Here is a 27829-nt window from a genome sequence, read left to right on the forward strand (position 1 = left end):
CTTAGGAAGGGGTTAACACCCATGGATCTTCCCAGGCTATGAATCTCAGCCCGCAGCTGTATATTTAGCCTTTACTGGCTATTAAAATAGGGGACCCCCCAAAAAATGATGTGGGGTCCCCCTATAATTAATAGTCAGAAAAGGCTATGCAGACAGCTGCGGGCTGAGATTCATAGCCAAGGAAGGAACCATGGTTATCCCCCCAGCTTTAAACACCAGCTAACAGCCAACCTAGAAATGGCGCATCTGTAAGATGCACCAATTCCTGTACTTACCCTCTCTCGTCCCACTGTCCTGTAGGGGTGGCATATGAGGTAATAGGGGGTTAATGTCATCTTTGTATTGTATGGTGACATCAAGCCGGCTTAGTAATGGAGAGGTGTCAATAAGACACCTATCCATTACTAATCTTATAGTTGTTAATGGGTTTAATAAAGACACAGCCAGAAAAAAGTATTTTAATGAAATAAAGCAATAAACACAGTTTGCCATCTTTATTGTTCTCCTTATCCATGCGATATCCTCGATCTCCTGTAACAAGGAAAACATAAAAAACCAACAATATACCAGACCTGTCCGATGTTCAGTCCCACCCTGTAATCCATATCTGGGGGATATATAGTTTACATCTAGGATCGGTGCTATTGTGACCACCAGCTGTAAACCACTGGGGAATGAATGAGATGATGCCAGCACTTGCTTCAGAGACAAGTGCTGATGTCCCTGAATCTGCCCTCCCTGCTGTCCTGACCTGCGCTGACATCTCTCATGTAGAGTTTAGAATCTTATTGTCAGCAGGTCCTCTCTATCTGCTGTAAAATCTAAGCTCTTATGATCAGCAGGGTCCTCTCTCTCCTGTAGATTGTAATCTCTTATGATCAGTGTGGTCCTCTCTCTCTTGTAAAGTGTAAGCTCATATGGTCAGGGGGTTCTCTCTCTCCTGCAGATTGTAAGCAATTATGGTCAGTGTGGTCTTCTCTTTCCTGTAAAGTGTAAGCTCTGATGGTCAGCAGGATCCTCTTTCTCTCTCTTCCTCCTGTAAATCATAAGCTCTTATGATTAGCAACATTCTTGCACTCTCAACTCTCCCCATGTATATTTTTTCCTATTCAAATTAATGGAGGGTTCGTACATCTGGCATTTAACATGCTTTCATCTGTATGACAGCTTGGTAAACACTGATCGACGGTAACCTTGGACTTTACCAATGCTCAGAGCGCTGCGGTTCTCACGCTGTCACAAAGATGACAGCATGTGAGCCAGCAACTCTGACCTGTGGTAAAAAGGTTAACGCTGGTCAGGTGGTCAGGAATCAGATGATGGGAGTACTACTCTCATCAGCCTCAGCATGGTCTCGCTGATAGCAGCCGTCAACTGTCCATAGTAATAAAATGGTCAGTGACATAATTAGAGTAGTGTGTGCGTAGCATACTATACATGTATCTATTGAATAAAAAATAAATAAAATAAAAAATGGCATGGGGTACCCTCTATTTTTGATAACTAGCTGTCAGATTTATATTGGCTGGTTATCAAAAATAGAGGGGTCCCACACCATTTTATTTATTATTATTTAAAGAAATAATTTTTAAAAATAGTGTGGTTCTCCCTATTTTTGAAAATTATCCAAGCTAAAGCAGACAGCAGGGGCTGGTATTCTCAGACTGGAAAGAGGCCATGGATATTGGCCCTCCCCAGCCTAAAAGTAGCAGCCTGCAGCCGCCCCAGAAAAGGAGCATCTATTAGATGCACCAATTATGGCACTTTGCCCAGAACTTCCCACTTGCCCTGATGCAGTGGCAAGTGGGGTAATTGTTTTGTGGTTGATGTCAGCTGTTTTAAGTCCGCTGACATCAAGTCCAGGGGTTAGTAAAGTAGAAGCATCTAACAGACGCCCTTATTATTAACCTAGAAATCAAAATTAAGAAAGACACACATAAAAAGTCTTTTAATTGAAATAACACTCATAGACAAGTGTTTCAATTAAAAAAAACACACCCCCATATTAACACTTTTTTACCCATTTTTTATTGTAAGAATTCAAATAAACAGCACAGCATTCTTCACCTGTCCGTCAGTAATCCATATGTCCCATGATGTGCTCCAACTTTGCCACATACTATATGTATGTATTGCTGAGTGGCGACATGATTTGACCACTCAGCTCTGCATCCAGGGTACACTGAGCTGACCATGAGAACGTGGCTGCATGTTACTGACAGTAGCCTTATTGACATCACCGCCGGTAACATGCAGCCTTGTTCTCACACTCAGCTCAGTGTTTCCCGGATGCAAGGCTGAGCAGTCACATCATGTCACCGCTCAGCAATGCATCAAGATGTAGTGGAGTTGGAGCTCGTTGTGGGACATATGAATTATTGGTGGACAGGTAAGAATTCTTTGTTTCTTTTTTTTTTTCATTAATTAATGGGTAAAAGAGGATTATTGTGGGGGAGTGTTTTTGTCAATTTAAGGACTTTTTTTGTGTGTGTCTTCCTTCTTACACACATAATAAGTAGATGCATTTTTTCTGGGGAAGCTGCAAGATGCTATTGTTAGACTAGAGAGGGCCAATATCTGTGGCCCATTCCCAGTCTCAAAACAGCAGCCCCATCTGTCTGCTTTAGCTTGGATGCTTATCAAAATGGGGGGACCCCACTCCTTTTTTAATCTATTTAAATAATTGAAAACATATTGTGGGGTTCCCTCTGTTTTTGATAACTAGCCAAGATTAAATTGACATTTGAAGGCTGTAGCCCACTTACTGTACTGTATTTTTGGAATAAATATTTTTTTTTTAAATGGTGTGAGGTCCCCTTTAATGATGCCAACCAGCTGAGGGAAAGTCAACAGCTAAGGCCTGGTGTTATTATTCTGGGGAGGGGGCAAATATCCATGAAGCTTCCTTGCTAATAATATCAGCTCACAGCTGTTTTCATAGCCTTTACTGGTTAGTAAAATGAGGGGAACCAAAAAACAATGACATGGGTTCTCTCCTATATTTAGTAACCAGCAAAGACTAAACAGACAGCTGTGGGCTGATATCAATAGCCTAGGAAGGGGCCATGGATATTGGCCCCATCCCAGACTAAAAACAGCAGCCTTCAGCAGCCCCAGAAATGGCACATCTATTAAATGGATTTTAAAAAGTTAATGCTTCCCCTCTCTCCCCTTCCTGCATACTGTGAATGAAGTGGTTGCTGTACCTGTGCAGCTCTTTATTTATAAACATTATTGTTTTAAAATGTAATCCTATCCTTTAATGCCACTTAATTATCTTATGCGTAAAAACATGAGCAAAACTAATGAATTGTTGTGAATGTAATGTATATTTGTATATCAAAATAATTGCACTAGCAATGGGTTCTTTGCAACCCGGTGTGATTTCGTGTATAAAATTTTACAATTGCTTATTATATAGATATATTTACTTGTGTGTTGCTATTTCTTTTTATAGGTGGTGACGTCCCTTATACTACTTTAGCAACAAGAATGATGATGGGAGCATGGTGGTTGTTCGCCTTAATTGTCATTTCTTCTTATACGGCAAACCTAGCGGCCTTCCTGACAGTCTCACGCATTGAGAGCTCTATTCAGTAAGTATTTTTAATTAGATATCTATGTAAGAATTAGATAATAGCAAATACCAGGATGTTGTAGTGAGTAGGGATTAATAATAACTCTTGACTGGGCTGAGCTAATCTCTATTCATTCATCTCTTGACATGTCCTATTTTAATGTTACTGTTAGGTCAGAAAGAGAGAAGAGAGGAGCAGCATCAGGCCGGAGTCACACTACCGTAGAATACGACCAAGTGCTATGCGAGAAAACATTGCATATCATGTAGCAGCTCACATCAGCCTTTATTTTCTCAGCCGTATTCCGTGTGCGTGTAAAATCACAGCATGCTGTGATTGTCACCGAGACTATAAGCCAAAACTCACCAATGCAAGCCTTTGGGTGCGAGAAAAAAATCGCACAGCACTTGGACCAAGCGAGTGTTGTCCGATTTTTACGCACCAGTGTCTTTTGAAAAGCCAGCAATTCATCTGCCGCATACAGTAAAATCACAGAATGACAGCTTACAATTAGTGATGAGTGACGCTCGGGTGACCTCCGAGTATTTGTAACTGCTCAGAGATTTAGCTTTCAGCGCAGCAGCTGAATGATTTACATCTACTAGCAAGGCTGAGTACATGTGGGGGTTGCCTGGTTGCTAGGTAATCCCCACATGTAATCAATCTGGCTAATAGCTGTAAATCATTCAGCTTCCGGGATGAAACTAAAACTCAGAGCAGTCATAAATACTCGGAGGTCACCCGAGCGTGCTCGTGAAAACCCAAGCAACGAGTACACTCCCTCATCACTAGTTACAATAGAATAGATAGAAAAGATATATACACAAAGAATGCATAGATATATAGATGTCAGTGACATACGCACATATATATATATGTATATACAGTATATTACATAGATAGATAGATGAAAAGCCGGCAGCAGCTGTGTAGTGTAAAATCACAGCAGGAGCCAACAGGATAGAATAGATGGATTAGATACAGTAAATATATATAGAATAGGTAGATATACCGTACAGATGTCAGTGACAAATACAATTAGTACAGTGTGTGCAGCTTACTGTACATGTATCTATATATATAAGAGGCATCGTGATCACTCACTAATCCCGCCCCCTGCACAGTAGCTCCGCCCCCACCACATCACCACACATAATCCCGCCCCCACCCCATTACCACACACAATCCCGCCCCCCCACCACATCACCACACATAATCCCGCCCCCATCACATTACCACACACAATCCCGCCCCCCACCACATTACCACTCACAATCCCGCCCCCCCACCACACACAATCCCGCTCCCCACCACATCACCACACATAATCCCGCCCCCCACTACATTACCACACATAGTAAAGCCCCCCCACCACATTACCACACACAATCCCGCCCCCCACCACATTACCACACAATCCCGCCCCCCACCACATTACCACACACAATCCCGCCCCCACCACATTACCACACAATCCCGCCCCCACCACATTACCACACACAACCCTGCCCCCACTACATTACCACACACAATCCCGCCCCCTCACCACATTACCACACACAATCCCGCCCCCACCACATTACCACACACAATCCCGCCCCCAACTACATCACCACACATAATCCCGCCCCCCAACACATCACCACACATAATCCCGCCCCCCCACCACATTACCACACATAATCCCACCACACCACCACATTACCAGATAATCCCGCCCCCCACCACATTACCACAGATAATCCCACCCCGAACCACATTACCGCACATAATCCTGCCCCCCCCACCACATTACCTCACATAATCATGCCCCACCACCACATTACCACAGATAATTTACCACACATAATCCCGCCTCCCCACATCACCACACAAAATTCTGCCCCCCCACCACATTACCACAGATAATCCCGCCTCCCACCACATTACCACACATAATCCCGCCCCCCACCACATTGCCACACATAATCCACCCCCCACATTACCACACGAGGCTCCGTCCCCACACATTACCACACGAGGCTCCATCCCCACACATTACCACACGAGGCTCCGTCCCCACACATTATCACACGAGGCTCCGTCCCCACACATTACCACACGAGGCTCCGTCCCCCCACATTACGTATTATTAGTATTAGTCAGATTTTTAATGATTATTATTGTTATTAACTTCATTTTAAGTTAATTTACCACTTGCATAAGCGCTATTGAATGTTGTCAATATTTACTTTAGTTTAATCAACAGCAGCGTTAATTAGATAGCAATGAGTGTGCCGAGCGTTAGCTGGCTGGAAACAGCTAGTTTAATTAATAAAAGATAATTTTTCTTAATAAAATGGAGTGGGCTCCAGCATAATTTTCGTAACCCTCAGAGGGAAAGCCGATGGCTGGTGGCCGATGTTTATAGCCTTGGAATGGGGTAATACCCATGGAGCTACCCATGTTACTAATATCAGCTTACAACTGTATACTTAGCCTTTACTGGCTATTAAAATAGGGGACCCTAAAAAAAATGATGTAGGTTCTCCCTATAATTAATAACCAGCAAAGGCTATGTAGACAGCTGCTTGCTGATATTAATAGTCTAGGTAGGGGTCATGGATACTGGCCCTCCCCAGGCTAAAAACATCAGCTCTCAGCCACCCCTGAAAAGGTGAATCTGTAAATTGCGGCAATTCTGGTACTTAGCCTCACTCTTCCCACTTGCCCCGTATCGATGTATATATAAAATATGATGGCCCCAGTCCCCATATATACAGTATGATAGCCGCAGCCCCAATACATATAGTAGGATCGCCCCAGCCCCCATATACACAATATGATGGCTCCAGTTCCTTCATATATAAAGTATGATGGCCCCAGCCCCCATATATACAGTATTACAGTATGATGGCCCCAGCCTCCATAAATACAGTTTGATGGCCTCAGCCCCCATATATACAGTATGATGGCTCCAGTTCCTCCATATATACAATATGATGGCCCAAGTTCCTCAATATATACAGTATGATGGCCCAAGTTCCTCCATATATACAGTGTGATGGCCCCAGCTCCTCCATATATTAAGTATGATGGCCCAAGCCCCCATATATACAGTATGATGGCTCCAGTTCCTCCAGATATAAAGTATGATGGCCCTAGCCCCCATATAAACAGTATTACAGTATGAGGGCCCTAGCCCCCATATATTTAGTATAATGGCCCCAGCCCCCATGTATACAGTATGATGGCCCCAGCCCCCATGTATACAGTATGATGGCCCCAGCCCCCATGTATACAGTATGATGGCCCCTGCCCCCATATATACAGTATGATGGCCCCAGCCCACGTACGTATAGTGGGATGGCCCCAGCCCCCATATACACAGTATGATGGCTCCAGTTCCTCCATATATAAAGTATGATGGCCCCAGCCCCATATATGCAGTATTACAGTATGATGGCCCCAGCCCCTTATATACAGTATGATGGCCCCAGCCCCCATATATACAGTATGATGGCTCCAGTTCCTCCATATATAAAGTATGATGGCCCCAGCCCCATATATGCAGTATTACAGTATGATTGCCCCAGCCCCTTATATACAGTATGATGGCCCCAGCCCCCATATATACAGTATGATGGCCCCAGCCCCCATATATACAATATGATGGCCCCAGCCCCCATATATACAGTATGATGGCTGTCATGGTTCTCAATGGCAAGAGAACGTAGTAAAGCATACAAAAAGGACTAGCTCTTGGAAGATGGGAACTCGAGCTGACTGTGAGCTAAACCTACCGCACAAATAACAGTGGCCGGGTAGCGTGCCTACGTTTTATCCCTAGACGCCAAGCGCCAGCCGGAGAACTGACTGACCCTAGCAGAGGAAAATACAGACCTGGCTTACCTCTAGAGAAATTTTCCCCAAAAGGCAGACAGTAGCCCCCACATATATTGTCGGTGATTTCAGAGGAAATTGACATACGAAGTATGAAGATAGGTTTAGCAAATTGAGGTCCGCTTACTAGATAGTAGGAAGACAGAAAAGGGAACTTCACAGTCAGCTGAAAACCCTTTCAAAACACCATCCTGGAATTACTTTAAGACTCTAATATCAACTCATGACACCAGAGTGGCAATTCCAGCTCACAAGAGCTTCCAGCCTCAGAAATAAACAATCACAGAGAACTGGAACAAAAATGCAAAACAAACTTAGGAGTACAAGTCCAACTTAGCTGATAGTAGTCTAGGAGCAGGAACATGCAACAGAAAGGCTTCTGGTAACATTGTTGGCCGGCATAGAAATGACTGAGGAGCAAGGCTAAATAGACAACTCCCACATCCTGATGGAAACAGGTGAACAGAGGCGATGAAGCACACAAGTTCAGTACCACCAGTGACCACCGGGGGAGCCCAGAAACCAAATTCACAACAGTACCCCCCCTCAAGGAGGGGGCACCGAACCCTCACCAGAACCACCAGGGCGATCAGGATGAGCCCTATGAAAGGCACGGACCAAATCGGAGGCATGAACATCAGAGGCTGTCACCCAAGAATTATCCTCCTGACCGTAGCCCTTCCACTTGACCAGATACTGAAGTCTCCGTCTGGAAACACGGGAGTCCAAGATCTTCTCGACAACGTACTCCAACTCACCCTCAACCAACACCGGAGCAGGAGGCTCAACGGAAGGCACAACCGGTACCTCATACCTGCGCAACAATGACCGATGGAAGACATTATGAATAGAAAAAGATGCAGGGAGGTCCAAACGAAAGGACACAGGGTTAAGAATCTCCAATATCTTGTACGGGCCGATGAACCGAGGCTTAAACTTAGGAGAAGAAACCTTCATAGGGACAAAACGAGAAGACAACCACACCAAGTCCCCAACACAAAGACGAGGACCAACACAACGACGGCGGTTGGCAAAATGCTGAGTCTTCTCCTGGGACAACTTCAAATTGTCCACCACATGCCCCCAAATCTGATGCAACCTCTCCACCACAGCATCCACTCCAGGACAATCCGAAGACTCCACCTGACCGGAAGAGAAACGAGGATGAAACCCCGAATTACAGAAGAAAGGAGAAACCAAGGTGGCAGAACTAGCCCGATTATTGAGGGCAAACTCCGCCAAGGGCAAAAAGGCAACCCAATCATCCTGATCCGCAGACACAAAACACCTCAAATAAGTCTCCAAGGTCTGATTAGTTCGCTCGGTCTGGCCATTAGTCTGAGGATGGAAAGCAGACGAAAAAGACAAATCAATGCCCATCCTAGCACAGAACGCTCGCCAAAATCTAGACACGAATTGGGTTCCCCTGTCAGACACGATATTCTCCGGAATACCATGCAAGCGAACCACATTTTGAAAAAACAGAGGAACCAACTCGGATGAGGAAGGCAATTTAGGCAAGGGAACCAAATGGACCATCTTAGAGAAACGGTCACACACCACCCAGATGACAGACATCTTCTGAGAAACAGGGAGATCAGAAATAAAATCCATGGAGATGTGAGTCCAAGGCCTCTTCGGAATAGGCAAAGATAACAACAATCCACTAGCCCGAGAACAACAAGGCTTGGCCCGAGCACAAACATCACAAGACTGCACAAAACCTCGCACATCTCGCGACAGGGAAGGCCACCAGAAGGACCTAGCCACCAAATCCCTGGTACCAAAGATTCCAGGATGACCAGCTAACGCAGAAGAATGGACCTCCGATATGACTCTACTGGTCCAATCATCAGGAACAAACATTCTACCAGGCGGGCAACGATCAGGTCTATCCGCCTGAAACTCCTGCAAGACCCGACGCAAGTCTGGGGAAACAGCAGATAATATCACTCCATCCTTAAGGATACCTGTAGGTTCAGAATTACCAGGGGAATCAGGCTCAAAACTCCTAGAAAGGGCATCCGCCTTCACATTTTTAGAACCCGGTAGGTAAGAAACCACAAAATTAAACCGAGAGAAAAATAACGACCAGCGCGCCTGTCTAGGATTCAGGCGCCTGGCAGACTCAAGATAAATCAAATTCTTGTGGTCAGTCAATACCACCACCTGATGTCTAGCCCCCTCAAGCCAATGACGCCACTCCTCAAAAGCCCACTTCATAGCCAAGAGTTCCCGATTACCAATATCATAATTTCGCTCAGCGGGCGAAAATTTACGAGAAAAGGTCTCATCACGGAGCAGTCGGAACTTTTCTGCGACAAAACCGCCCCAGCTCCGATTTCTGAAGCGTCGACCTCAACCTGAAAAGGAAGAGTAACATCAGGCTGACGCAATACAGGGGTGGAAGAAAAGCGGCGCTTAAGCTCCCGAAAGGCCTCCACAGCAGCAGGGGACCAATCAGCAACATCAGCACCCTTCTTAGTCAAATCAGTCAACGGTTTAGCAACATCAGAAAAACCAGTTATAAATCGACGATAAAAATTAGCCCACTTCATAGCCAAGAGTTCCCGATTACCAATATCATAATTTCGCTCAGCGGGCGAAAATTTACGAGAAAAGGTCTCATCACGGAGCAGTCGGAACTTTTCTGCGACAAAACCGCCCCAGCTCCGATTTCTGAAGCGTCGACCTCAACCTGAAAAGGAAGAGTAACATCAGGCTGACGCAATACAGGGGTGGAAGAAAAGCGGCGCTTAAGCTCCCGAAAGGCCTCCACAGCAGCAGGGGACCAATCAGCAACATCAGCACCCTTCTTAGTCAAATCAGTCAACGGTTTAGCAACATCAGAAAAACCAGTTATAAATCGACGATAAAAATTAGCAAAGCCCAAAAACTTCTGAAGGCTCTTAAGAGAAGAGGGCTGCGTCCAATCACAAATAGCCTGAACCTTGACAGGGTCCATCTCAATGGAAGAGGGGGAAGAAATTTTCCCCAAAAGGCAGACAGTAGCCCCCACATATATTGTCGGTGATTTCAGAGGAAATTGACATACGAAGTATGAAGATAGGTTTAGCAAATTGAGGTCCGCTTACTAGATAGTAGGAAGACAGAAAAGGGAACTTCACAGTCAGCTGAAAACCCTTTCAAAACACCATCCTGGAATTACTTTAAGACTCTAATATCAACTCATGACACCAGAGTGGCAATTCCAGCTCACAAGAGCTTCCAGCCTCAGAAATAAACAATCACAGAGAACTGGAACAAAAATGCAAAACAAACTTAGGAGTACAAGTCCAACTTAGCTGATAGTAGTCTAGGAGCAGGAACATGCAACAGAAAGGCTTCTGGTAACATTGTTGGCCGGCATAGAAATGACTGAGGAGCAAGGCTAAATAGACAACTCCCACATCCTGATGGAAACAGGTGAACAGAGGCGATGAAGCACACAAGTTCAGTACCACCAGTGACCACCGGGGGAGCCCAGAAACCAAATTCACAACAGATGGCCCAGCCCTCATATATACAGTATGATGGCCCCAGCCCCCATATATACAGTATGATAGCCCCAGCCCCCGTATACACAGCATGATGGCCCCAGCCCCCATGTATATAGTAGAATGGCCCCACAGCCCATTCATATAACAAATATGAAGTTTATACTCACCTCATCCTGATTCCCGGCACCGCAGCCTCTGTCTTCTCTTCTGGCCTGTAGAGAGGCATGAGACAATGATGTCATTGCGCCCCACGCTGAGGTCTCACAAGCCGCGGTCTGCAGCTTATGAGACGGAGTGATGCGCATGGCCGTGTCTGCTGCCAGCAGCATCACAGCACAGCAGATACGGCAGTTTTCTGTGCGCAGCCATCAAGTGGCTGACCCTGCACAGCTGCAGGGGTAGCGGCCCGAGGGGCATCTGCCTCCCTGCCACCCGGCCCAGCCTGCCCCTATATATATATACTGCATCTACTATATAATTGTCTAAGGGTCACTTCAGTCTTTCTGTCTGTCCTTCTGTCTGTCTTTCTGTCTGTCTGTCTATAACAGAAATCCCAAGTCACTGATTGGTCGCGGCAAAACGTCCATGACCAATCAGCGACAGGCACAGTCCGGTGGCAAAATGGCAGCTCCTTACTCCCCACAGTCAGTGCCCGCTCCATAATCCCCTCCAGTCAGCGCTCACACAGGGTTAATGGCAGCGTTAGCTGACTGCGTTATGCCACGGTGTAACGCAATCCGTTAACGCTGCTATTAACCCTGTGTGACCAACGTTTTACTATTGATGTTGCCTATGCAGCATCAATAATAAAAAGATCTAATGTTAAAAATAATAAAAAAATAAAAAAAAGTAATATACTCACCCTCCGTCGGCCCCCTCGGATCCAGAACAGGCCTTTCCCGCTCCTCGTGACGTTCCGGTGAGCGCTCCATGCATTGCGGTCTCGCGAGATGATGACATAGCAGTCTCGCGAGACCGCTACGTCATCATCTCACGAGACCGCAATGCACTCTTGGGACCGGAGCGCACGAGGAGCATCGGTAAACGCTTCGCCTAGATCCGGGGGCCAATGGAAGGTGAGTATATAACTATTTTTTATTTTAATTATTTTTTTAACAGGGATATGATGCCCACATTGCTATGTACTACATCGGCTGTGCTATATCCTGCATGGGCTGTGCAATATACTACGTGGGCTGTGCAATATACTATGTGGGCTGTGCAACAAACTACATGGGCTGTGCAATATACTACGTGGGCTGTGCAATATACTGCATGGGCTGTGCTATATACTACGTGAGCTGTGAAATATACTACGTGAGCTCTGCAATATACCACGTGGCTGTGCGATATACTACGTGGGCTGCGCTATATACTACGTGGCTGTGTTATACACTAAATGGGCTGTTATATACTACATGGGCTGTGCTATATCCTACAAGGGCTGTGCAATATACTACGTAGCTGTGCTATATACTATGTGGCTGTGCAATATACTACGTGGCTGTGCTATGTACTATGTGGCTGTGCTATTTACTATGTGGGCTGTCCTATACTAAGTGGCTGTGCTATATACTATGTGGCTGTGCTATATACTGCGTGGCTGTGCAATATACTACGTAGCTGTGCTATGTACTATGTGGCTGTGCTATTTACTATGTGGGCTGTTATATACTACGTGGCTGTGCTATATACTACGTGGCCGGCCGCGAACAATCAGCGACAGGCGCAGTCCGGCCACGAATTGGTGCGGGATTTGAACTATGCTTCGCTAATTGATCGCGGTTGTCTGAATCCTGTGTATTCAATGTATTATTCTAAAATCTTCATAAATAAACTACATACATATTCTAGAATACCCGATGCATTAGAATCGGGCTACCATCTAGTATATATATATATATATATATATATATATATATATATATATATATATATATATATATATATATATATATATATATATATATATGTACTAGCCAGGATTCCGAATACATAACAACAAAATCTGGGAAAAGATATTAATGTATGTGGTAATAACCCAGAATATAGATAATCGCTCCAAAAACTAAATGCAAAAAAGAAAGGAGAACCAGGAGCATATCGTACAAATGTAAAAAACAATCTTTATTGATACAAAAGTATTAAAATTAGGACATCGGTAATAGTCACATTGTATACCACAGCATAGCATGAAAGGGGGAAAGAAATAATCAAAACCCAACATATCACCACCCCTACATAGTATGGAAAATAGTCGTGGTGCAGCTATCAAAGATAACCGCCATGGGATCCCCTTGAGGAAGCGGCGTGTTCACGCTTCGAAACGCGCGTCGGGGTGCATCCACCGGTGGGACCCCTTCATCTCTCTTCCCCCTCTGCACGGGTAAGCATACAGATTAGGGTTTACCGTTGTCACATGGGCCATCTTAGATATTTATGTGCACTTGCTTCATACCTTTTGCTGGCCCTGTTTTATCTGTGACTATTTTCCCCATGCAGTGATTCGTTGTTACATGGCGGTTATCTTTGATAGCTGCACCACGACTATTTTCCATACTATGTAGGGGTGGTGATATGTTGGGTTTTGATTATTTCTTTCCCCCTTTCATGCTATGCTGTGGCATACAATGTGACTATTACCGATGTCCTAATTTTAATACTGTTGTATCAATAAAGATTGTTCTTTACATTGGTACGATATGCTCCTGGTTCTCCTTTCTTTTTTGCATTTATATATATATATATATATATATATATATATATATATATATATATATATATATATATAATACCCAAAAATTGGAACAGCACAACTCCTATACTTAGCTTCAGGTGCAATGCCCATAGACCACCCGTCCATCGGTCGTCTCCAATCAATATTCTGAAAAAGCAGGCAGCACTCCAGTTTTCAAGAAAATATGCAGGACTTTAATGAACCCACATGTCTCAGCAACGTCTCGGCTCAACTGAGCCTTTCTCAAGCTTGAGAAAGGCTCAGTTGAGCCGAGACGTTGCTGAGACATGTGGGTTCATTAAAGTCCTGCATATTTTCTTGAAAACTGGAGTGCTGCCTGCTTTTTCAGAATATATATATATATATATATATATATGTGTGTTTTGACGAGTATTTCCTTTGAAAACAATGTGTAAATGGCATAGAGAATTGCTCTATGTAAAAACTTATGTTAAAATCGCATTATAATCGGATTGCAATCGCACTACATTTGGCTGCTAGGTGTGGAAAATTGGATTGTACTCTCATGACACTTGCTTTACACTCGTGTAACTCTCGGCAGGGAGATTCAGAACGATTTTTCATAAATTTAGTGTGACTCCGGCCATTATATGCATTTTCACAAACACTTTGGAGGAGAATATGGTAATTTACTGATCCAAAACCAGGCAAGAGTGATGATAAATATCTTCAGATGTCAATATATCAAGAATAACAGTAAACACAATCCCTAAAACGACACTTTGAGTAAATGAGCATGAAAAAGTCTTTATTCAAAAAGGATCACAAAAGATTAGCTAATGGGTAGTATGATGGCTCAGCATCAGCAGTTTGCACTGGGTCTTTGGTTCAAATCCCACATCAAGGACAACATCTGCAAGGAGTTTATATGTTCTCCTAATGTTTCTGTGGGTTTCCTCCTTGTATTGTGATTTCCTCCCACACTCCAAAGACATACTGATAGGGAATATAGGTTGTGAGCCTCAATGGGGACCGTGATGAGGATGTCTGGAAAGCGCTGTGTAAATTAATGATTCTATATAAGCAAGTAAAATAAATGAGTCATGCACATGTAACATCACGCCACAGCCAGCCATGTCTAACTCCAATATGAAAAATAATTGTGAGAAAAATAAATTAAGTACCTACTCATGCAATCAATTAGATGTCTTTGAAAATTATAATCCATGGGTAGATTTGTAGATACATTCATGAACCAAAAAAACATAAATTAAGTTACCACAGTAAGCCTCAGCAAGACCCTAAATTCTAGATTATTATTTCCCGATGTGTTTCCGTTGGTGATATAATCAGCTTCATCAATGACATACAGGACCTTGGAGTAAAACAAATACATAATATATATTAATTATATAAAAATGTAAAATTTGTCATAAATTTATTGTGATAGCAAATACTCTATTTAAAATAGCCAATTAGTATTGTCAAACCCTGGCTTATTCATAAGTAGTGATAAAGTGACTTGCAACAGAATTGTTATGTGTTCTAAACAGTTTCTAAGGGTCATTTGAGAAGTGATGTGACTTTATGTAAAGTCTTGCAGTTTCACCTGAGACCCAATAATACATTATTGTGCGATAAAATATTTGTGCAAATGTCTGAAAAAGTAAGACAACTTAGGTGGCGAAAACTTAATGCCAGATTTAACAAGTAGCATGAACCACTGTGAATAACCTGACATATTTTAGGACTGTCGAGTCTAAGTTTACCAGGTAGGAAAAGGAAGATGGGTGTTCTGCGCTGCTGGTGAGTAAATAAATAAAGATTTAGTGAGAAATGATATTAATGCGGTTTAATTTCAATGTGTTTCAAAGTCATCCAACTGATTCATCAGGAAAAACACAACATTGAATTTAGTGGTTTTTCCCCATGAAGTAATTGAATGACTTGGAAACATGTTGAAAATAAACAGCATGAATCGATGAAAGGATCTGGCTTAAGCAAGGTAAAATGATGAATCTTTATGTAGATCATAATAAAAATTGTTGGCATTGTTGTGACAAGCCAGTTAAAATTGGTTGGAGTGGGAAGGAAACATGGTATTAACGGGACGCGTTTCGAACACAGTGCTTGTTCTTAAACTCATTATTTTACCTTGCTGGAGCTGGATCCTTTCCTCCATTCGTTCATGCACATTGCTTCCACATCTGGCAAAGACGAGATCCTGTGCTTCACTTATCGAACTCATTAAGTCCTCTCTAAGGGTGCACTGAATCAACTTTTTCACAGTTTATAATTGAAAATAAATTGCATTGCAACTTTCCTTGTCTCATTGAATCTTCATTTGGACCCTCACCTGCAGCGCAGAACACTCATATTTCCTTTTCCTACTTGGTATTATATTGATTTCTTAACCCAAGGTGCTGCAGCAGCTAGTACTTTTTGTGTCTTGTATGTTGTGTATCACACAACTGAATCAGGTGAGCATTGCCTTTTTACTACTATCACTGGTCATCGGATAAAACCCTATTGCACTATCCTATTTCCTTGTCACTAGTCCAAGTCTAAGTTTTCACTGTCTAAAAATTACCCTATTTTGTGTATTATAAAACACACTGGACCATAAATCGCAACTTAAATTTTGGTGTGTAAAATAGGATTATTTTTTTTAACCCCTTAACCCCCAAAGAGTGGTTTGCATGTTAATGACTGGGACAATTTTTACAATTCTGACCAATTTTCCAAATTTTAATTTTTATGCCCTTAAATCACAGAAATATGTTACATAAAATACTTAATAAGTAACATTGCCCACATGTCTATTTTACATCAGCACAATTTTGGAATCAAAATTTTTTTTGTTAGGGAGTTATAAGGGTTAAAAGTTGATGAGCGATTTCTAATTTTTACAACACAATTTTTTTTTAGAGACCACATCACATTTGAAGTTACTTTGAGGGGTCTATATGATAGAAAATACCAAAAAGTGACATCATTCTAAAAACTGTAGCCCTCAGGGTGCTCAAAACAACATTTAAGAAGTTTATTAACCCTTCAGGTGCTTCACAGGAATTTTTAGAATGTTTAAAAAAATGAAAATTTAACCTATTTTCACAAAAAAATTACTTCAGCTCCAATTTGTTTTATTTTTCCAAGGGTAACAGAAGAAAGTGGACCCCAAATGTTGTTGTGTAATTTGTCTTGAGTTTGCTGATACCCCATATGTGGGGGTAAACCACTGTTTGGGCGCATGGCAGAGCTCAGAAGGGAAGGAGCACCGTTTGACTTTTCAACACAGAATTGGCTGGAATTGAGATCGGACGCCATGTTGCGTTTGGAGAGCCCCTGATGTGACTAAACAGTGGAAACCCCCCACAAGTGACCCCATTTTGGAAACTATACCACCTAAGGAACTTATCTAGATGTGTGTTGTGCACTTTGAACCCCAAGTTGTTTCACTAAAGTTTATAATATAGTGCAGTGAAAATTAAAAAATCCTTTTTTTTCCACAAAAATGATATTTTCACCCGCAATTTTTATTTTCCCAAGGGTATCCGGAGAAACTGGTCCCCAAAAGTTATTGTGCAATTTGTCCTGAGTACGCTGATACCCCATATGTGGGGGAGAAACCACCGTTAGGCACATGGCAGAGCTAGGAAGGGAAAGAGCGCCATTTTGTAATGGCAGACTTTGATGGAATTGTATGCGGGCATCACATTGCATTTGCAGAGCCCCTGATGTGCCTAAACAGTGGAAACCCCCCAATTCTAACTCCAACCCTAACCCCAACACACCCCTAACCCTAATCCCAACCCTAACCACACCCCTAACCCCAACACACCCCTAACCCTAATCCCAACCCTAACCATAACCACACCCCTTACCTGAACACACTCCTAACCCTAATCCCAACCCCAACACACCCCTAATCCCAACACACCCCTAACCCTAATGACAACCCTAGCCATAACCCTAACCACACCCCTAACCCCTACACACCCCTAACCCAACCGTAAACATAATCCAAACCCTAACCCCAACTCTAGCCCCAACCCTAACCCTAACTTTAGCGCCAACCCTAACCCTAACTTAAGCTCCAACCCTAACCCTGACCCTAATGGGAAAATGGAAATAAACACTTCTTTTTATTTTGTTATTTTTCCCTAACTAAGGTGGTGATAAAGTGGGGTTTGATTTACTATTTATAGTGGGTTTTTATAGTGGCTTTTTATGTTTGGCAGCTGTCACACACTAAAAGATGCTTTTTAGTGCAAAAAATAGTTTTTGCTTCCCCACATTTTGAGAGCTATAATTTTTCCATATTTTGGTCCATAGAGTCATGTGAGGTCTCGAGTAGACATTTTTATTGGTACCATTTTCAGGCACATGACATTTTTTGATCGCTTTTTATTCCGATTTTTGTTAGGCAGAATGTACAAAAACCAGCAATTCATCAACTTATTTTGGGGGGGCTTTTATACCTTTCTGCATTTGGTAAAATTAATAAAGCAGTGTATTCTTCGAGTTAGTACGATTACAGCGATACCTCATTTATATATTTTTATGTTTTGGCGCTTTTATACAATAAAAATTATTTTATATAAAAAATAATTATTTTTGCATCGCTTTATTCTGAGGACTAACACTTGTTTTTTTTCTGCTGATGACGCTGTATGGCAGCTCGTTTTTTGCAGGACAAGATGATATTTTCAGCAGTACCAGGTTTATTTAAATCCATCTTTTTGATTGCGTGTTATTCCACTTTTTGTTCGGTGGTATGATGATAAAGCGTTGTTTTTTGCCTTTTTTTATTTTTTTACAGTGTATGTTCACTGAAGGAGTTAACTCGTGGGACAGTGTTATAGGTTGGGTCGTTATGGACGCGGCAATACTAAATATGTGTACTTTTATTTTTATTTTTTTAATTTACATAAAGAAATGTATTTATTGGAACAATATTTATTCTATTTTTTTCTTTATTTAGGATTTTCTCTATATTTTTACACAGTATATATATATTTTTTTACTTTGTAACATTGTCCCAGGGTGGGACATCACTATGTAGTGTCAGACTGCTGATCTGACACTTTGCACAGCACTGTGTCAGATCAGCGATCTGAGAGGCAGTGCAGGGGGCTTGCTGGCGCCTTCTCTCTGCAGGCACTCACAAGTCACCTCCCTGCAGGACCCGGAAGGACCCCCGTGGACATCTTGGATCTGGGGCCTTCAGGAAGGAGAATGGAGGAGACACTCGGAACAACGCTATCACATCGCATTCTTTTGAGGGTCTCAGGGAAGCACGCAGGGAGTCCCCTCCCTGCACGATGCTTCCCTATGCCACCGGAACGCCACTTTAGGTGGCTGCAGGCTTCTGAATTTTCACAGCGCATTCACTGCACACTTTTAGGATTGTCACTTGCCGATGGCAAGAGTGGACGGTCATGTCAGCACAAGTATATGATTTCTATGCTTCTGGCTACATTCCGACGAGACGTGTCCTAAATGAATAATTGCCCCTCACTATATTCCCTGCACAAAATATGACCACCACAATGTCCCTCTTATGGTACATGCTCTCAGCACTGCCGACTCATTCCATACTGGTCCCCCTCTTCAGACTGTCCTCTCACACTGTGTTTCCACCTATAGTGCCCAGTCTCTATGCTGTGCACCCTCAACACACTCCTCCTCCTTTGCATACTGTCTTTTTCTCTATACTGTCTCTATTCTGTGCCCACTCACACTTTTCTCCCGCCATACTGTCTCCTCACGTGTTCCCCCTCCCCCTCCACACAGAATAGATCTCCACCTCCACACTGAAAAAATCCCCAAACACTGAATAAATCCCCCCCACACTGAATAAATCCTCTCCTCCACACTGAATAAATGCCCCCACTCAACGCTGAATATATCCTCCCTCCACACTGAGTAAATTGCTCCACACACAAAGAATAAATCCCAGCTCAGAGAGCGGTTGAATCGCAGTCCGCGTGTGGCAGAATTCAGTCGACAGGGGAGGCACTTTGGACTGCCGCATTAGGCGGCCTGACAGCGCCCTCCTGACAGCTGCGTCAGTGGCACATGCCCCCACCCCTAGATACGCCTCTGAGTGGTAGAGTAAAGCATGAATGGCAATTTGAAAGTTTCTGTTTGTTTTCAAGGAGGTAATGTGGTCCTCCACTTAACAGTCAACCATGCAGCCAATTTTCTGGGAATTCGTAAAAGGAGAATCAGATTGCTTCATGTTGCAGCTTCTGACTGACATAATATTTTCAATTGCTGTATTCCCTTAATTTGTAATTGTAGTTTTTACTTCATTTGTACTGACCACCTTATAATGAGCTAGACAACAAAATCTTATTCTCTGCTGCCTTTTACTATGCTAAAATCAAATAATATTTAAAAAGATGGTTTCTATTAATGTAATATATGACTCTGTTTTCTTCAGAGGATGTTTTATTCAGCTGAGGAAACATTAGTTGGAAACCTCCTAAAACAAAAGTGCAAGCACATTTTTCATTACATTTTGTAGTATAAAATGAGTGTAATTAGAGGGATTGGTATTCATGAGAGACCTAAGTTATAACCAGAAGGATTTAGTTGACAAACTGCTCCAAACAGAGAACAGCATTCTTGGATATAATTATATGGAGGCTCCTAACATTGAATAATTACAAAGTGAAGACATTAATTAGCTGAAGGAGTGATTATATTTATTTTTCACTGATTAAATTGTATCCTCAGAGAACTTAAGTTGGCAAGACATGCTTGAAGAAAGAAAAAGTCATTGTGTTGACAAAGCAACCAATGAAATTTGACAAGAAGTATTGCAGTTCAAAATATGTGTCAGATTGGGAAAAATAGTAGAGACAAATATTTAACCTGTTCCAAATTAAATGGTCTCTAAGCGAGACTAGATGTTTTTCACTCACATGTTAGCATGTGCATAACATAAGAATAAATCTGCTGTCTACTTGAAAAGTTAGCTTGGAGAGGATTCAGAGCTTTAAGGTGTTCTCTAGGAATAGAAGAACAAAATAAATAACTGAAGGAAATGTCAATATAAATAAATTCCTATCTACATTTAATTAACAAATCTCAATTGTTTTGTCTAAAAAAATAATCACTTTAGAATTAAAATGGTTGTTACTTTTTTACAGAAACATGTAACAGAATTCTGACCTAGAATGTACTTAGGACATGTGCCTGTGAGCAATTGCAGAAGGAGGCTACATTGCTGTGACCTGGAGACATTTACTGTATATTGTAATTCAGAAAGACAAGGTTTACAGCAGTGTGAGCAGCAACTTCTTTCCTCAGCAGTCCTGGTATTTTCACTGTTAGATAAGATATACATGGTGGACAGCAGTATGAGCAGCCTCTTCTTACCTCAGCAGTCCTGGTATCTCCAGTATTAGATCAGATATACATGGTGGACAACAGTATGAGCAGCCTCTTCTTACCTCAGCAGTCCTGGTATCTCAAGTATTAGATCAGATATACATGGTGGACAGGAGTATGAGCAGCCTCTTCTTACCTCAGCAGTCCTGGTATCTCCATTATTGAATCAGATATACAAAAATATAAAGCAGTTCGGCGCAGCGTCAAAGCGCATGGCCTGCACACCCAATGTTAACCCCTTCCCGACCTGTGACACCACGTAGGCATCATGAAAGTCGGTGCCAATCCGACCTGTGACGCCTATGTGGCGTCATGGAGGGATCGCGTCCCTGCAGATCGGGTGAAACGGTTAACTCCAATTTCACCCAATCTGCAGGGACAGGGGGAGTGGTACTTTAGCCCAGGGGGGGTGGCTTTGCCCCCACGAGGCTACGATCGCTCTGATTGGCTGTTGAAAGTGCAACAGCCAATCAGAGCAATTTGTAATATTTCACCTATGAAAAGTGGTCAAATATTACAATCCAGCCATGGCCGATGCTGCAATATCATCGGCCATGGCTAGAAACCCTGATCTGCCCCCCACCACCAATCTCCTCCCCAGTCCTCTGTCCTGTGCTCCACTCCCCTCCATCCGCCTGTCTGCTCCCCTGTCCTCCTGTCCGCTCTCCCTGTGCTCCGATCCCACCCCCCCATGCTCCGATCCCCCCCCATGCTCCGATCCCCCCATGCTCCGATCTGCCCTGTGCTCCGATCCCCCCTCATATTTACCGAGCCTCCCGGTGTCTGTCCGTCTGTTCCATGGGCACTGCCATCTTCCAAAATGGCAGGCACATGCGCAGTGCGCCCGCCGAATCTGCCAGCCAGCAGATTCGTTCCATGTTCATTGTGATCACAGTGATCAAAATACAAAAAATAGTAAATGAACCCCCCCTTTATCACCCCCATAGGTAGGAACACTAATAAAATGAAGAAAATATATTTACTTTTAATTTTCCACTAGGGTTAGGGTTAGAACTAGGGTTGGAACTAGGGTTAAGGTTAGGGCTAGGGTTAGGGTTAGGGCTAGGGTTAGAATTAGGGTTAGGGTAAGGCTATGTGCATATGTATTCTGGTCCTCTGCAGATTTTTCCGTAGCGGATTTGATAAATCCGCAGTGCAAACCGCTGCGGTTTATCGCGGATTTACTGCGGTTTTTCTGCGGATTTCACTGCAGTTTTACAACTGCGGTTTTCTATAGGAGCAGCTGTAAAACTGCTGCGGAATCCGCAGAAAGAAGTGCCATGCTGCGGAATGTAAACCGCTGCGTTTCCGCACAGTTTTTTCTGCAGGATGTGCACAGCGTTTTTTGTTTCCCATAGGCTTACATTGAACTGTAAACTCATGGGAAACTGCTGCAGACCCGCAGCTGCGGAAACTGCTGCGGACCCGTAGCTGCGGAAATGCTGTGGATCCGCAGCGTTTTCCGCAGCATGTGCACATACCCTTAGAATTAGGCTATGTGCACACAGTGCGGATTTGGCTGCGGATCCGCAGTGGATTGGCCACTGCAGATTCATAGCAGTTTTCCATCAGGTTTACAGTACCATGTAAACCTATGGAAAACCAAATTCGCTGTGCCCATGGTGCGGAAAATACTGGGCGGAAATGCTGCGTTGTATTTTCCGCAGCATGTCAATTCTTTGTGCGGATCCCGCAGCATTTTATACCTGTTCCTCAGTAGGAATCTGCAGGTGAAATCTGCACAAAAAACACTGGAAATCCACGTAAATCCGCAGGTAAAACGCAGTGCCTTTTACCTGCAGATTTTTAAAAAATGCTGCTGAAAAATCTCACACGAATTCGAAACATGGGCACATAGCCTTAGGGTTAGGGTTGGAATTAGAGTTAGGGTTGGATTTAGGGCTAGGGTTGGAAATAGGGTTAAGATTAGGCTTGTGGTTAGGGTTAAGGTTAGGGTTAGGGGTGTGTTGGGGTTAGGGTTGTGGTTAGGGGTGTGTTGGGGTTAGCGTTGTGATTAGGGTTATGGCTAGAGTTGGGATTAGGGTTATGGGTGTGTTTGGGTTAGTGTTGGAGTTAGAATTGAGGGGTTTCCACTGTTTAGGCACATCAGGGCTCTCCAAACGCAACATGGCGCCACCTTTGATTCCAGCCAATCTTGCGTTCAAAAAGTCATATGGTGCTCCCTCCCTTCCAAGCCACGACGTGTGCCCAAACAGTGGTTTACCCCCACATATGGGGTACCAGCATACTCATGACAAACTGGGCAACAACTATTGGGGTCCAATTTCTCTTGTTACCCTTGCAAAAATAAAAAATTGCTTGCTAAAACATCATTTTTGAGGAAAGAAAAATATTTTTTTATTTTCACGGCTCTGAGTTGTAAGCTTCTGTGAAGCACTTGGGGGTTCAAAGTTCTCAACACATATCTAGATAAGTTCCTTGGGGGGTCTAGTTTCCAAAATGGGGTCACATGTGGGGGATTTCTACTGTTTAGGCACATCAGGGGCTCTGCAAACATAACATGATGCCCACAGACCATTTCATCAAAGTCTGCATTCCAAAATGTCACTACTTCCCTTCCGAGTCCCGACGTGTACCCAAACAGTGGTTCCCCCCACATATGGGGTATCAGCGTACTCAGGACAAACTGGATAACTTTTGGGGTCCAATTTCTCCAGTTACCCTTGTGAAAATTAAAAATAGTGGACTAAAAAATCATTTTGGAGGAAAGAAAAATGATTTTTTATTTTCACGGCTCTGCGTTATAAACTTATGTGAAGCACTTGGGGGTTTAAAATGGTCACCCCACATCTAGATTAGTTCCATGGGAGGTCTTGTTTCCAAATTGGGGTCAAATGTGGGGGAGCTCCAATGTTTAGGCACACAGGGGCTCTCCAAACGCGACATGGTGTCCGCTAACGATTGGAGCTAATTTTTCATTCAAAAAGTCAAATGGCGCTCCTTCCCTTCCAAGCCCTGCCGTGTGCCCAAACAGTGGTTTACCCCCACATGTGAGGTATCTGTGTACTCAGGAGAAATTACCCAATAAATTTTAGGATCCATTTTATCCTGTTGCTCATGTGGAAATGAACACATTGAGGCTAAAAGAAATTTTTTGCAAAAAAAAAGTACTTTTTCATTTTTACGGATCAATTTGTGAAGCACCTGGGGGTTCAAAGTGCTCACTATGCATCTAGATAAGCTCCTTGGGGGTCTAGTTTCCAAAATGGGGTCACATGTGGGGGAGCTCTAATGTTTAGGCACACAAGGGGCTCTCCAAATGCGATATGGTGTTCGCTACCGATTGGAGCCAATTTTTCATTGAAAAATTCAAATGGCGCTCCTTCCCTTCCGAGCCCTGTCATGCGCCCAAACAGTGGTTCCCCCCCACATATGGGGTATCGGCATACTTAGGACAAATTGTACAATAACTTTTGGGGTCCAGTTTCTCTTTATACCCTTGGGAAAATAAAAAAATTGTTGCTAAAAGATCATTTTTGTGACTAAAAAGTCAAATGTTCATTTTTTCCTTCCATGTTGCTTCTGCTGCTGTGAAGCACCTGAAGGGTTAATAAACTTCTTGAATGTGGTTTTGAGCACCTTGAGGGGTGCAGTTTTTAGAATGGTGTCACTTTTGGGTATTTTCAGCCATATAGACTCCTCAAACTGACTTCAAATGTGAGGTGGTCCTAAAAAAATGGTTTTGTAAATTTCGTTGTAAAAATGAGAAATCGCTGGTCAAATTTTAACCCTTATAACTTCCTAGCAAAAAAAAATTTTGTTTCCAAAATTGTGCCGATGTAAAGTAGACATGTGGGTAATGTTATTTATTAACTATTTTGTGTCAGATAACTCTCTCGTTTAACAGAATAAAAACTAAAAATTTGAAAATTGCGAAATTTTCAAAATTTTTGCCAAATTTCCAATTTTTTCACAAATAAACACAAAAATTATTGACTTAAATTTGCCACTATCGTGAAGCCCAATATGTAATGAAAAAACATTCTCAGAACCACTAGGATCCGTTGAAGTGTTCCTGAGTTATTACCTCATAAAGGGACACTGGTCAGAATTGCAAAAAATGGCCAGGTCATTAAGGTCAAAATAGGCTGGGTCATGAAGGGGTTAAAGATAGCTACCCAGGCCCATGCCAACGTAGTCAGAGCTGAATGGAAGAGGTGCAACAGTGGGCGGGGCTTATAAAAGGAACTACACAGCCCTCTGCAGCTCTGCCCAATGCAAGTGTGAAACCAGCCTAGGAGGGTATTTAAAATAATGGAGCATAATTTTTTTCTGTGCATTGAAACCATTTGGCCTGGTGTACAAAGGTTGTATTTCCAAACGCCTCTCAGGTGATCAGGCATCTCTGGATTTCACCACTTCTGATTTCTGGATTGACCCTTTCTATTCCAAAAGAAAAAAGGAATGTAGTCAGCTTACCGGTCTTAGACAAAATCCCCAGACCTGCCAACGCCCAGCACGGTTCGGGGTGAGTGCCCACAGCAAATGAAGACAAACAGAGAAATGATCCAGCTGGAGGTGGAGGCAGTTCAGACTTTGTGAGACTTTATTAGACAAGTCTGAACTGCCTCCACCTCCAGCTGGATCATTTCTCTGTTTCTATTCCAAACACTCGAACAGTGTGCATTTGTCTGTGATGCTGCTGAAAAAAGTACCTGGTAATGTCTTATTGGGAACTTAATTATTTATATTTCCCTATTACTGCTTTTTTTGAAAGCTTGCAATGGTATTGCATATATTTCGACGACCTGCTCTTCATTTGAAGGGGTGATATATATCTGCCATACTTGATTTTGTACAATGTATCCATAATAACCATGCAATGTTTCTTTTACATCTAACTTTCATCCTTCACATGGAGTAATTTTTTTCTGGATCTTAAATTGGGTGTTTTACATTATATGATTACGTCAACTTAATCCAAGCAAATTATCTGGCAATAATATATTACATGCATCCAGTAGCCATCCCAAACACACGATCAAGTCTATCCTTGTAGGGGAATTCAAGAATTAGGCCGGGGTCAGACTTGCGTGTGCAATGCGAGAAACTCACGTGAGTCATCTATACCCAGCACTGCCGCCGGCACTCGGGACCAGAGTATACGGCAGTATAGAAATACATGCAGCTGAACAACATCAACAAACTCAGGAGCTTCTTGATTCTAAAACTAAATTAATTAAAAAGGGGTTATTCATCTTGGAAACATAATAGAGCTACAGCTGTAGTACAAAAATTGAACTGATCTTATCAGCTCTAGGCATAATACTAAAACATCCACACAGAATTTGCAAAATGGGCAAAACAAAAATTGGAACAGGACCCTCAGTTTACACAGAACATTATGTTCAGTGATGAGGCAACCTTTTTTGGTGGGCCATTTATATGGATACACCTAAATAACATGGGAATGGTGACTAGTGTTGAGCATTCCGATACCGCAAGTATCGGGTATCGGCCGATACTTGCCGGTATCGGAATTCTGATACCGAGATCTGATACTTTTGTTGTATCGGGAATCGGTATCGGGATTAATATCAATGTGTAAAAGAAAGAATTAAAATAAACAATAGGGATATACTCACCTCTCCGGCGCAGCCTGGACTTTACCGCCGTAACCGGGAGCCATTGTACCTAAGAATGCGCGCTTGAAGGGCCTTAGATGAGGTCACTGTGCTCTGATTGGTCCGTAGCGGTCGCGTGACCGCTACGCGACCAATCACAAAGCCGTGACGTCACCTAAGGTCTTTCAAGCGCTTGAAATACCTTAGAAGACGTCACGGCTTTGTGATTGGTCGCGTAGCGGTCACGCGACCGCTACGGACCAATCAGAGCGCAGTGACCTCATCTAAGGCCCTTCAAGCGCGCATTCTTAGGTACAACGGCTCCCGGTTACGGCGGTAAAGTCCAGGCTGCGCCGGAGAGGTGAGTATATCCCTATTTTTTATTTTAATTCTTTCTTTTACACATTGATATTGATCCCAGGGCCTGAAGGAGAGTTTCCTCTCCTTCAGACCCTGGGAACCATACAGGATACCGTCCGATACTTGGTGTCCCATTGACTTGTATTGGTATCGGGTATCGGTATCGGATTAGATCCGATACTTTGCCGGTATCGGCCGATACTTTCCGATACCGATACTTTCAAGTATCGGACGGTATCGCTCAACTCTAATGGTGACATTTTTCTTGCATAGGGTGTCTTGCATTGAAATCTGCTACAATGAAAAAAATAATGTCAAAAAGAATAAATAAGCCACATTAAATAAAGTAACCCATACTCCACGGAGGTACAGACAGGAAGAGAGGTAACCACCTCAGCAGTGCAAGGTATCAGGCATAATATTATAGTCATGATGCAAAAACAAGACCACGGAAAAAGGATGCCCCCATATTAATTAAACAAACACACATCACACAGGATAATATCTAAAAAGTGCAAGGGGACAAGCTTATGTAGGTCTGTGAGATAGAGAGATGGTCACCCCAAGGATGGATGTCAGCCCCAACGCAAGTTTTGCTCGCACAAACACATCCGTCCTTGGGGTGACCACCTCTCTATCTCACAGACCTCGGTAAGCTTGTCCCATTGCACTTTTTAGGTATTATCCTGTGTGATGTGTGTTTATTTAATTAATATGGGGGCATCCTTTTTCTGTGGTGTTGTTTTTGCATCATGACTATAATATTATGCCTGATACCTTGCACTGCTGAGGTGGTTACCTCTCTTCCTGTCTGTACCTCCGTGG

At 43.0% G+C, this 27829-nt stretch overlaps 1 protein-coding gene across 2 annotated transcripts in view; it reads left to right on the forward strand.

Annotated features, from left to right (window-relative positions):
- Positions 1–27829, forward strand: part of GRID2 (glutamate ionotropic receptor delta type subunit 2) — a 1941594-nt gene that overhangs the window by 1584733 nt on the left and 329032 nt on the right. For both annotated transcript variants that reach the window (XM_077277244.1, XM_077277251.1), the window contains exon 12: positions 3458–3596. In XM_077277244.1, coding sequence (XP_077133359.1) covers positions 3458–3596 — 139 coding nt within the window. The remainder of the gene's footprint in view (positions 1–3457; positions 3597–27829) is intronic.

This window comes from Ranitomeya variabilis, chromosome 1 (genome assembly GCF_051348905.1).
Source record: "Ranitomeya variabilis isolate aRanVar5 chromosome 1, aRanVar5.hap1, whole genome shotgun sequence".
NCBI classification, from domain to species: Eukaryota; Metazoa; Chordata; class Amphibia; order Anura; family Dendrobatidae; genus Ranitomeya; species Ranitomeya variabilis.